The sequence below is a fragment of the Galleria mellonella genome, unplaced genomic scaffold, assembly GCF_026898425.1.
Source record: "Galleria mellonella isolate WM207_F2 unplaced genomic scaffold, CSIRO_AGI_GalMel_v1 utg54, whole genome shotgun sequence".
Lineage (NCBI taxonomy): Eukaryota > Metazoa > Arthropoda > Insecta > Lepidoptera > Pyralidae > Galleria > Galleria mellonella.
This window is the reverse complement of record NW_026442114.1, coordinates 2,891,425-2,905,494: the sequence shown is the minus strand read 5'-3', so window position 1 is coordinate 2,905,494 and position 14,070 is coordinate 2,891,425. Positions and strand designations below refer to the sequence as shown.

General features: G+C 35.7%; 1 protein-coding gene across 1 annotated transcript in view; it reads right to left on the bottom strand.

Moving 5' to 3' along the window:
- Positions 1–14,070, bottom strand: part of LOC113517257 (uncharacterized) — a 321,201-nt gene that overhangs the window by 212,184 nt on the left and 94,947 nt on the right. Inside the window, exon 2 of the mRNA XM_052898853.1 lies at positions 9,769–10,149. Coding sequence (XP_052754813.1) covers positions 9,769–10,109 — 341 coding nt within the window. The 5' untranslated portion in view covers positions 10,110–10,149. The remainder of the gene's footprint in view (positions 1–9,768; positions 10,150–14,070) is intronic.

Sequence of the window (14,070 nt, the reverse complement as noted above, 5' to 3'; positions counted from 1 at the left end):
GGATATGGCGTGAATTTACAGGGTACAGAGGAATAACACCTGAGTCCTCAGGAATGACAACGCATGAGGGGTATTATAGGTGAAACAGTATACTCTGTTATGTACTGCTCATGTCTATAGGCAACGGTTACCACTTACCATCAGGTGGACCGTTAGCTTGTTTGCCATTCTAAGTTGTATAAAAAAAAATATAGGATATAAACTTTAGAGGTAAAAGATAGCATACCATTTACCGTAGCTAGGGTTGCCAACTAACAAAAAAATACAATCGAATTAAAAACCTCCTTTTTTTGAAGTCGTTTGAAAAACGCTAACCGTAGCATCGATATAACGCGGGACACTCCACGTATTTCATGAAAGGCCTTGTCTGACTGCGCGCAATAATGGCCGTTGTAATCAGAGATGGGTGCAGTTACAGCTGCACAGCCGCTTCTTGTTTCCACCGCTTTTAATAATGCCGACAATATTTAGCACAATGCACTCAACAAGTGCGTTTTTCAACCACTGGCTTTTACACGCGACTTCGTCTGCGTAGCCGGGATATGTCCATTGACAAATACAGGGACAAATAGTAGGCTGTGCCCATATCTATCCAAAATAATACGCGTAAAGACAACGTATTTTAGTAGCCAAAATAGAGTTACAGGACGTTTGACGTTTTCATAAATAAGGATTAGATCATTTATAATTTAACCAGAGGGAGACTTTGTACAAAAGTCGATTGCTTGGGTACCTCTGTTCCATTCGTGTTTCAACCGTGAAGCAGTTGTGTTTGCATGACTGTGTTTCGGTTTAAAGGGTGGGATATGGCGTGAATTTACATGGTACAGAGGAATAACACCTGAGTTCTCAGGAATGGCAACGCATGGGGGGTATCGTGGACGAAATAGTATACTCTGTTATGTCCATGGTACTGCTCATGTCTATAGGCAACGGTTACTACTTTCCATCAGGTGGGCCGTCAGCTTGTTTGTCATTCTAAGTTGTACAAAAAAAATTTTTTTTAATGAGTAAAAATGGCATAGTATACCGTATACCGATAGTGTAGGTGGGGTTACCATTCCATATTCACCCATTAAAAAAAACCGTCACCTAAAATTGTACTATAGACATCACAGAGAACGATGCGCGATTTTATTTTACTACCACTAATTAGTTGACTGAGCAATTCATTCGAATAATTTTCGAATAGTAATCGAATAATTTTTAAATCATTCGACTGCTAATTTTATTAATTCGATTACTAATTTTACTCATTTACTATACTGATTTTATTTGATCGTCTATTCGCTTTCACCTACCATATAGCGCAGGTCGAGTTGCCATTCCATTATCATCCATTAAAAAAACATGAACTTACTGAAAGTATCAGAGTCATACTATAATATTAAATTGTCATAATAAGTTTCCAGTTGACGATGAATTCCTAAAAAATAATAAAAAAAAAAAACATTTTCTCAAATGCCTTCAGAATGACAATTTCGTTTCACTGCCAAAAACGTGAAAACCCTTGTCAATAAATTACGATAAAATCTATATTATTCCGTCAAACTTTCGGCGCCAATGTTTGAGTTTTGTGACGGTTTGACAGATGTCAGAAGGCTGAGGGGCGAGTAGGTAGTTCAGGTCAAAGCGTAATACGAATGACACTGGATACACATTATTATTTCCTTATTTATACAACATGAGAATAACAAAGGAACCGACGACCCATCTGATATAAAAAGTGGTATCCGTCATCTTGAAGAGGGAAAGAGATTGTTAGTAATGGAGTCTCACTGACCCATTGCTAGCAATACACCCTATTAGGTCAACCTCCACGCATTTCCCCTGGAAACCATCATGAATACTTTTAGTGAAATTCGTCACGATGCTTTCATCGTCACCTATCATCCCTCACTGGTGCCCCGCCAGCGTATACCGTTAGCGCCGGCATAGTTACCAATCCATTATCATCTATTGAAAAAAAAAAAACTACATTTGATTATATCCCCGCCCTATGTAATTATCCCATCACTAGCGTGTGTACACGATAGATCATCGTAATGCATCGTAACGCCCATGGATTTAGCCACAATTAAAATCTATTATATTACAAGTACAGGGTGTGCCAGCACATAATTTATAAGCGGATATCGAGCACATTGTCTCAGTTCAATCCGTTTAATGAAGGCAAGGCGGGAACGATGACGCGCGTCCGCCATGTTGGCTTGATTTAGGGTTGTCATTTTTCATAATCTAATTTTAACGTTCTCTCCTCGAAGGTGTCGGGAAGGTTAATGGAGTAATATACTGTTGTACGTTATACGTTCTTAGACTCGGGCCTTACTTAGATATGTAGCAATCTAAGCTGATATAACTTATATTATAGAATGAACTTATAAAACAAATGTAGATAAAATAAATTAAATGTTTATTTATTTAAGGACAACCAACAAAGCATACATTTATATCTACTTAAAATACATAATAATATGTTGAAATTTAAAGTAATCGTAGGAGAAAAGTTATAAATGTTTAAAACTCAAACTTGTTTGAGTTATATAGTTGTTTAGACGTATTTTGTTTTATCGGTAGATCAAATTAGTGCATAGATGACGTGTGTGTGCACAGATCGGATGAGTGTAAAATGTGTATGAGGGTTTTAGAACTGTCACTAGTCACTACGTATAAAAAAAACAAAGTAACCCATTGCATTTATCTGTCTGTTAATTCGCAATGATCTCAAAAACTACTGAATGGATATACATGCGATTTCCATTTATCAAGAGAGTAAGTGATTTCTGAGGAAGACCTAAGTGTATAATTCGTTACGATTCTGTCTAAACTGGTTGAAATATGACGAAGGTTATTGAAGATGAAAGAAAAAATCAAGCCGCCTGGGGGCTTTCATCGAAAATGCTGCCTAATCCGTTTGAGTTACAACAAAACAATGTATGATTGGATGATTTCTCTTTTGTAGATCTACAAAAATGTCCGTGAAGACATATGTCTATCTTTTAAGGATAGCCTACTATATACCCATTATGATTATTACAAAAGCTATTTGAACTGATACGATATAGAGCGGAAATAAAAAAAAAACGTTAAAAATACTCCAAGTAGTGTGCTAATACGTTACATTTAAATTTAACTCATACTTAACGTAACAAGCCGATGCAAAAAAAGCATGTATGCTCTACGTACGAAGTCGGGGCGGGTGGCTAGTATAGTATAACAATATCAAAATACATTAGACTTTAAAACAGAAAATTCTTAATCATAAATTACAGTTAAAACTTTAGTTAAATCTAAATATTTAGACAACTGGTAATTTTATCGTTTTCTAGAAACCAAATACGAATATCAAAAAGTTTCCCTTAAAGCGGCTAAGCTACGTGTCGGGTAGGCTCTTGGATCCATTTCATATAATTATAAAAGAAATACATTTTCAACCAGTGATAGAATTGCTTTTTAACTGTGACTCACCTTAATGTATAATTTTGTTTCCTATTTCTGCCATGAAGCTGTAATAAGGACGTTTAACATTATATTTTGGTATAAATATACAATTTATTTATTTATTAATTTTTGATACTATAAGTACAGATTTATAATATTTAACATACGAATATTACCTATTAAGCAGTTAACTATTCACAATGCCATCCTTGTTAGATTAGATATGAATTCGCATCTAATTGAGTGCTAACTTAGACGAACTTAACTCACGAACTAGCTCCCTCTAGAATTCTAACATCTTGAATTGTAATAAATCGAATTGGTATTTCTCGTTGACTAGAAATTTTTACCACTTTTCGCATGAAAAAAGAAATAGAACACTTTAATAGGTTAAAATAAGGTTTATGGGCCGTTTGACATTTCTATGATTATGAAATTAACACTGCAAGTGTTATATAATCATTCTCAATTGATCTATTTCCTCGGACGTTTATCAATGAATCAAATATAACCAACAAAGACATATAACCAATAACCGATCACGCCAAATCCAAAACCAATTTGCCAGTGTAAATGCAAAATAATTGATATGTCAACCCTGATCGCGGACAGCGGCGGAAAAATATTGACGTCACGAGCGCGTTCCGAACCGTTGGCGACGCAGTTTGGCGGCATTGTTTCCCGCGCGCGCGCTTTCCGTAACCTCTAATGCCTCCAACTCCATTATAATCTGCACGTTAGTCACAAAATTACTTTATGACGTAACACAATAATTATATTAATATAATATTAACATTTAAAAGTATTTAGTTTTATAACCGACTTCCCAAAGGAGCTTTTAAATTCATCTGTAGGTTTTTGTGAATATGGGTTATGCACAACTACGTAGCCAATTCTGAACCGATTTTTGCAATTCTTTTTGTAATTTATACAATTTACTCCTGTCCATATACTAAAATGTATTTTATAAAAATTAAAACTGCCATTTTTGCAGAACTAAAAATTTTTGCGAAACAAAATCTACCTATTCATAGACAGGCAACCCCACGTTCTGAATTCGAATATTTTGAATGTAGGTCTTGTCATTTATTGATGTGTGTGTGTGTATTCACTTTTTTTCAAGGCAATATCGTTACCGACATTATAATATAAAACCTTACAAAATCTACGTAGATCAAGCGTGCAAAATAAAAAAAAAAAAAAACATTGAAGACTAAAATTACAATAATTTTCATTCCAATTTTTTTAATGCAACTTAGAATGATATACAAGCTGACGGCCCACCTGATGGAAAGAGGTAACCGTCGCCTATAGACATGAGCAGTACCATGGACATAACAGAGTATACTGTTTCACCCATGATACACCCCATGCGTTGCCATTCCTGAGGACTCAGGTGTTATTCCTCTGTACCCTGTAAATTCACTGCTATATCCCACCGTTCAAACCGAAACACAGCTACGCAAACATAACTGCTTCATGGTAGAAACACGAATGGGACACAGTACTTCTGTTCAAAATCTCCCTTCAATAATCTTAATAAGACCAATAGATGCCGAAACAATAATTTTTAGAAATTCTCTCCATCCAAAGGTTGTCTGAAAGAGATCTTAGCGATGAGGTCGCCTATTGTTTTCACATTGTGATCATTTCTTGTAATTGTTTATATCTAAAATAAGTTTACTACTGTAATCTTTTGGAGGAAACAATAAAGAGTATCTATCTATCTATCTTTTTCCTACTTCTTCGCGTACGAAGCAGCGAGCCAAAAGCTAGCTCTGTAATAAAACAATGCAACTCCATTGAGGTCAGAGCCGATCGATACGTGCCGCTGAGCACTTGATTGACAGAGGATACCGATTAAGATGCGATCACGGTACTTGAAGGTCATCAAAATAGATTGCTCGCTAATCATTTCCTGTTTCACTGCGCCAATTTGGCTGGAACAAATCTCTTATAGAGATAAGTCCACTCTCGCTGCCGAGATCCGTAATCTTACTGATATTTTGAAAGTTAATTTCTTCGCTTGTCTCCTCTTGGCGCCAATTGTCGTGCAATTTTTTCGAACTAACTTCAAAAAGATAGAATATCTCAATTTGAGTAGTATTTTATTGCATTTGTTACGTCATAACTCCGTCAACTGTAAATTGATTTAGAAATACGAGTATCTTTTTTTTTTATCTGAAAGCATATTCTTACAAAATGGTTACATAGAAATTTTATCAAAATCGGCCCAATAGGTTAGTTTTTAAATAAAAATAACTAGTTATGCCACAATTAAAATTGTTTTTTTTTTGTTTTTTTTGTTAAAAAACAATCTTAAATCATTAATGGATTAGGATGAAATTTTAAACTCGTCTGCGCTAACTGATGAATGATGATAGGTGAGAATGAAAACAGGTATATCGGCTCACTGTAACAAATATACTAGGAACTGATCACGATGACGTTAGAGTAGATAGACAGACCTTAATGGTAAAAATATTAATTATGTATAATAGTTTGCCACCTTAATGGCATAAAAATCATATAAATATACGTAAAAGTATACTTTTTTTAAGTTATAATACAACAATAGTAGTACAAATAATAGTAATAGAATATTTTATGCACGAAAATTATTAATTCACTCTTGCGTCACCTGCCCTTTTCTGTTCTGTTCTCCTTTAACTAAAGGTTGTCTGTAAGAGATTGCCCTAGCGATAACACCGCCTTTTGTACCTTTATGTGTATATTTCAATCTGTATTTATGTTACTGTATTTCACTTGAATTATTCACTTATCATTGTATATTTTTATTTATGATGCAATAAAGAATTAAATACATAAATAAATGAATAGTAATAGAATAATAAAATAAATAAATAAATGAAATAAATTAAAAGAAAAAGTATTTTTTATAACAAGAGAAATTGATCAAGTACCTACGAATAGAACCAATAAATCGATTCAGGAGAGTTCCTATAAAATTATTTCGAAAATCCTTTACCAAAACAGAATTTACGTTATTTCGTTGCGGAAGCACGGATAAAACACCTATTAACTTATTCGGAGAAATTTACAAATTATTCATCCTATCCTATTAATATAATAAATGCGGTAGCCTGTAACGATAGATGGATGAGTGTTTGTTACTCTTTCATGCAAAACCTACTGAACGGATTAGAATGAAATTTAGAAAATTTTATATACTTTTTTTTTATACAACTTAGAATGGCAAACAAGCTGACGGCCCACCTGATGGAAAGTGGTAACCGTCGCCTATAGACATGAGCAGTACCATGGACATAACAGAGTATACTGTTTCGCCCATGATACCCCCCATGCGTTGTCATTCCTGAGGACTCAGGTGTTATTCCTCTGTACCCAGTAAATTCACGCCATATCCCACCCTTCAAACCGAAACACAGCCATGCAAACACAGCTGCTTCACGGTTGCAACACGAATGGGACAGACGTACCCAAGCAATCGACTTTTGTACAATGTCTCCCTCTGGTAATAGTATACTTATTGATTCATACGGGCGGAGACGTGGGACACAGCTAGTTTATTATATGAATATTATTTTTTATTTAAATTTCTATTTATTTAAACATTATTGACCAATAAAATGTAATACAAAACGCGGACTTAATGATATAAGCATTTTCTACCAGTAAACCTTAAATATAAAAGTTATAAAGGAATCACTCATAACTATTTATCATGCAAAATTGTATGAAAAAGTTGGCCCGCTTTTCGCGAAGCATTCGAATGGAGACACTCTTCAGAATCTAAAAAGAAAACGACTCTGAATCCGCGCTGTTTGCGACCATCTAGTCTCTAAGGTATGGGGATGAACTCTCTGTCGATGGCGAACTGTTCGATGCTAGAAAGTGGCTGTAAGCATCATACTGAAAGTTCATCATAGTTAGTTTCGTATATAATCTAAGGGAAAAAACGTCTCTGAAACCGCGCTGTTTGCGACCATCTAGTCTCTAAGGTATGGGGATGAACTCCCTTTCGATGGCGAACTGTTCGATGCTAGAAAGTGGCTGTAAGCATCATACTGAAAGTTCATAGTTCAGACTTCTAATAAAATGTTACAAATATCGATATTTTGCATTATATCCGTCGCATTTATAGAATATAGACAAACTCCATTCGCCGCAGTCTGTACGTATTTAATTAAAATTTTATACCCTCGTAATTGTTCGCCGAAGTAGATCATTACGTCGCTCAACCCACCTCGCCTTGTGATGAATATTCACAAAATATTTACACAAAGCTACTATTTGAGAGTGGAGACGTCCAAGTGATAATCTTACAACCGCACGGACGGGGGGGGGGGGGGAAGAATTGTTGGTAATGGGGAGGTTAATCCCTATTGGCAATAGGATAGCAATGGATAGCAATAGCCTATTGCTATCCATTGCTGACGGCCCACCTGATGGACAATGGCAACTGAATAGTTTTTATTTACTTGATTTGTAATGTAAAATCTTTAGAATAAATTTCAAATCTTTACATATTGTATTTAAATATTGTAATAACCTGTACAAGCAAATAAATTTATCATTCTTTTTCGAAGCATGTAATTTAATCGAAAAACATACATATTACGTAATTCTCTTCCGCAGCCTAATTAAACAATTCACAGATATGAAAAAAAAAACAACAATTTAAAATGATAATAGCCACGCAGTTCAATAAACGCCAGTTGTTATCGAATAACAAGGCCATTTTCTCTTTGAAGAATAAATTGCAGCCGCCAATTAAATGTTACTTTAAAACTCGACTGCGAGCGCGGTGGCCGTTGCAAATCTAGTTTCAGCTTTAAATAGAATGCAAATACAGTTGTATAGTTTTTTTTTTTTTTGATGGGTGAAAATGGTACGGTAAACCCCGCCTGCGCTAACGGTATACGCTGGCGGAGCACCAGTGAAGGGTGATAGATGAGAATGAAAACAGGCCAGTTAGCCCATCATGATGAATTCATCAGGAATTAACCATGATAGTTTCCAGGGGGAACCGCGAGGCGGTCGACCTGGTTGGGTATATTGCTAACAATGGGATTCTCAGTCTCCATTACTATAAATCCCTTTCCCCCCACAGTTGTATAGTTGCGCAGTGGCTTAACTACCATCTTATAAGACAACAACTCAACAGCTATTTCTCTGAACAAATAAAACTTAATTCATTATTTGCTCAAATTAATATCATGTATTGAAGATATATTATCAGCTGGCAAATAACATATAGACGACCTCGTCTGCTTTCTATACAAATATCCCTATTAATTCTACATTCAATTTGTTACTCAATACACACACACATTTTGCTGCAAATGGTGGTTCATTATTTTATTAGGAATCTACAATTCTTTTTGCAATTGATTAAATTTATTTCCATGTAAGTATTTTATCAATTTTGTAACATATTAAATAGCTACCAGATGGAGACTTTGTACAAAAGTCGATTGCTTAGGTACCTCTGTGCCATTCGTGTTTCAACCGTGAAGCAGCTGTGTTTGCATGGCTGTGTTTCGGTTTGAAGGGTGGGTTATGGCGTGAATTTACTGGGTACAGAGGAATAACGCCTTAGTCCTCAGGAATGGCAACGCATGGGGGGTATCATGGGCGAAACAGTATACTCTGTTATGTCCATGGTACTGCTCATGTCTATAGGCGACGCTTACCACTTTCCATCAGGTGGGCCGTCAGCTTGTTTGCCATTCTAAGTTGTATAAAAAAGAAAAGCTATTTTTTTTGTAGAACTAAATCTTACTAGTGATCGCGCCGTAATCGAAATTCGACCATTACATAAATATTCAGTAAGACTATAAACAAATAATTTATAAAAAACAAACAATATTAATCTATTCTTAATTTAATTACAGACTTTAACAATAAACAAAAGAGTATATATGCGTGTGTGTGTGTGTCAAATACATGGTAGTGTGTGTAATTTATTTTTTATTGATTTAATGTATTTTTTATGCATAATTAAAAAAAAATAGCATTCTGCAAACCTTCTCTATATAAACTATAAGTGTGCCAAATTTCATACTCCTCCGTCCGCGCAATTTTCGTCAAAAGAGGTACAAAGTTTTTGCTTCACGTATTAATATATAGATCATTAGTAACTATACTTTATTTGAACTGTCAATTCCTTTTAAATTAAAAAAAATATGATATTTTTATAAAAAAAAATCTTTTTTTTTTTCTGAATGTGTTTGCTGTTGGCCGTGTGTGGCCTTTACAGCTTCACCGGACGCGAAAAGAAAAAAAAAAAAAAAAAAAAAAATCTATAAATATTTTTCATTGTAATGTAACATTACAACTTACTTGCAATAATACAGTCTGCCATCTCTCCCCGTATGTACAGTCCAGCCTTCTTTCAATTCGGCCTGTAGCCTTTCTAACGCGGCCTCATCTTCCAACGCCCGGCTCGGTCTGGGACTGCCAGCCCCCAGTCGTGGACTTCCAAATTTTGGACTGGCGCCCAACTTGGGACTATTGGCGCCCAACCTGGGACTATTAGAGCTCGAAGCTCCATCGCTCAAACTCGGACTGCCGGTGAGTCGTGAACCAAAGTTTGGACTAGGATTTGGTCTCGGACTGGGTGCAAGTTTCGGACTGGCCGTGCCGCTGGGACCAGGCGACGATGACGCCTGCTGCAGCAGCATCGCTTTCAGGTCATCGCATCATATTGAAGATCAATGTGATCTGAAACAATAATAAAATGGCATATTAAAATACGGTAATTCCTATGATTGTGAACATTTGGTGAAATGAATAACCAATTCATCTATTATACATAGAGTAAAAGATTCTTAATAAATAAATTTTTCATGATAATTATACTACTTGACCAGTAGATGAATGAATAACTGTACAAGTGGCAAGAAAAGCTCATCAAAATAATAAAAAAACACGGTCGTTTCCTGCAACGCGTTTGATACAACACATCAAAAAGAGCCACAAAAAGAAACACAAACGAAACGCCCTCGTCGACGAGCTCTCTAAAATGGCAACAACGATTAAAACTGGCCACAAAAAGTCCACTGAAAATACCGCCAAAATTGCAGTGAAAAAAGAACGCGACCGCTCAAACCGTAATCGTTGGAACGCCACGGGAGAAATATGAATGAAAATGTCCGCTCTACAGCGTTGCCAGGTTGTGTGTTTATCCAGCAATTCTGGGTAAAAATGTGTAGGTATCGTAAAGAAATATAATAATTGGATTTTTTTCGAAGAAAAATTTATAAATATATGCGTAGATAAATACAGGCGCTGGCAGGCAGTAGGGCGACAGTAGATGGTCTTTTTTCATATATCACAAAAGAGACGAACAAGCACACGGCCCATTTGATGGTAAACGGTCACTGTGTCTTATGATTTTTATCGTCAATAGTATTCATTATTTCTTTAGCAATACGAATTAGTAATCTTTGCATACAGGTAATTATTATCGCAACATATTGAAGAAAAATAATTGCCAACTCGGAGAGAAATTGTAAATAGCATCTGGCAACCCCGGCGCCATGTTATTCGCGCATTTCCATTGGTCACTCGATAAAGCGCGGGGATTAGAATGACATGGGAAGAGCTCCGCATAAATACATTGTCTCGAATTGAGAAATGGACTCAAAAAGTACAAAACAAAACTGTATATAGGAGAGCTTACTATCACATTGTGTTCGTGACAACTCTCTTATCTGATTCCGTGCGCTTTAAGTTTTTGCCACGTTACAAACGATCGTTTACGTCACGCGACTAATATGTCACACGTGTAGAAGTAAGAGCCTATTTACAACGCTTTTATAAGTGTATTTCCTGATTTTTATTACGTTTCTAGGTCACTGAAGCGTTAAGTTTATATTGAAATGTTTTATAAACATTGACGAGATTATACATTTTAATACGCAAATAATGGGGGGAAAGGGATTGTTAGTAATGGAGACTGATAATCCCATTGCTAGCAATATACCCAACCAGGTCGACCTCCTCGCGGTTCCCCCTGGAAACTATCATCGTTAATTCCTGATGAGTTCACCATGATGGACTAAGTGGCCTGTTTTCATTCTCATCTATCACCCTTCGCAGGTGCTCCGCCAGCGTATCCCGTTAGCGCAGGTGGGGTTACCACTCCATTTTCACCCATCAAAAAAAAAATACGCAAATAATACAGTAGCTACGCATTTTACATAAATATCTTTGTTTACATAAACAAAATATTTTTAGTATCAAGAACAATATTGAAACTGTTATACTCAATTCTTCGGTCAAACTAAATACAATCTCGAGAGTACAAATTAATTGAATTTCAAAATTTTTAAACCATTTTAAAGTTTTCACACTAAACTCGTCAATAAACCTAATAGTTATTTGAATAAAATTAAAAGACCTGAGTTGGTATTTTTTTTTATGGGTAAAAATGGTATGGTAACCCCGCCTGCGCTAACGGGATACGCCGGCGGAGCACCAGTGAAGGGCGATAGATGAGAATGAAAACAGGCCAGTTAGCCCATCATGATGAATTCATCAGGAATTAACCATGATAGTTTCCAGGGGGAACCGTGTGTAGGTCGACCTGGTTGGGTATATTGCTAGCAATAGGATTCTCAGTCTCCATTACTAACAATCCCTTTCCCCCCAGACGATACATATTATATATTTGTAAACAAAAATTAAGTTGCATAAAAGCTATAAGCCCGGATTTAAAAGAAATTTCGTACACCTGTATATTATATACTAACTCAGCACATAGAATATGTACTGATTTACGTAAGCGAATCTGCTGGATGCAGCTAGTAAAAAATATACGAGTAAACAAATTGGAAAGGTGTTCCTTTTGGAAATCACTCAGAAACCCTATGCCATTAGCGATCGCAATGTTTCACGTTGTAAAACGTTCAAATTTCTACTTTACTTCGTTAAGTATTGGTCCCAGATCATAGATAAGTCACGTGCAAAAACCTGTTGAGGGGAACGGCAAATATATTCGTATCTTTCACCTTATTTATTTTGAACAAGTCGAATCTCTCCGTAACTCGGGCGACACCCGTTGAATACAAATAACCTGCAAATCAGATATTAAGCAAAGTTCGCAAACTGAATAATTTCAAGAAACGAAAGTTACGTGTTATTTAAAAAGTATATTTGTGCGGGACGAATGGTAACTATGTAATTTGTGTCTAGACAGGCCCTATCGATCCGGTGATCGTTGAATTGTGAAGGATTTTTTTTTTAAAAGAGGATGTTAGCAAGTCGCCTGTGTCTTTTTGTTGTTGTTTCGCCATATCTCCGACAATTCTATAGCGATTTCGATATTATTTTTCAAGCCATATTATTATATTGATTGATATGTAAATTATTAACCCCATTTGACAATAGATGGCGTTAAATATGAAAATTTTGATAAATGCAGCAGAACATTCATTGTAACTAAATGTTATTATGCCACAAACAAACGAAATCGACGGCACTAATTTATTACAGGAATTTTTACTAATTTATTACATTTTTTTACTAATTTTCTGACAATTTTATATTATAAAAACCAAAGCTTCTGTTAGACTTAGGTGTAATTTATCACATTTTTTCTAATGAAGAATTTAACTTAATTGTAATTGATAAAACAGTTTAATAAATAATTAAAATAAGATTATGAAACTTTTAACTTTTTTAAATACAAAGAAAGTACCCATTCTGATTATGTATTATATTTCCCTTTTATGGACCTCATTAAAGAATTAAACAGCAAACATACGTGTTTTGCTAATTGTTTACAAGTATATCATCTTATTTATAACAGTTTTCTTTATTTATACTAAACAAATTGTTGCACCACTCTATTTTATAGGGGGGAAAGGGATTGTTAGCATTGGAGTTTGACAGCCCCATTGCTAGCAATATGCCTTATCAGGTCGACCTCCACGTGGTTCCCCTGGAAACCATCGTGAACAATTCTCGTTGAATTCGTCACGATGGGCTAACTGACCTGCTTCATACTCACCTATCATCCTTCACTGGTGCCCCGCCGGTGTATACCGAAAGCGCGGGTGGGGCTACCATTCCATTATCATCCATCAAAAAAAAAATCTATATTGTTTGCGCACGTTTACGTATGTCTTTACACATTCAATAACAACACGCTCTTTGTATGCATGTTAATATTGTATTAGGCATGTAAGATACTATCACAATAAACGGGCACTTAAAGTTATGTAGTTACGGCATTTAATGACCAACAATCGACGTCAATCTCCCCCACGCCATACTACAATTTCTATGTAGGTTTGTTGTAGCTAGAAAACAATTAATGGAACCTCCCGTCAACATTACTGCCGCAGAAATATTGTACAGAATAATTGTAGTCTTGTAGTAGGGCAGTTACAGGTACGTTAGAGTGAGACAGCGATAAAGTAAATATGACAGGTAGCCGGCCGTTGACCTCAGTATTGTGTAACATAATATTTTCATAATCGACGAATTTTGATACGCTATTTGTACAGTTTTAATTGCGTTTCGCACATTTAAGCACATGCATGATGTGATATTATAATTTTTGTACCATTTTATTATTGGTTTTAATCATGGCCGTATCTAAGGTCGAAGGGGGACTTTGACGGGCAATGTCCTACC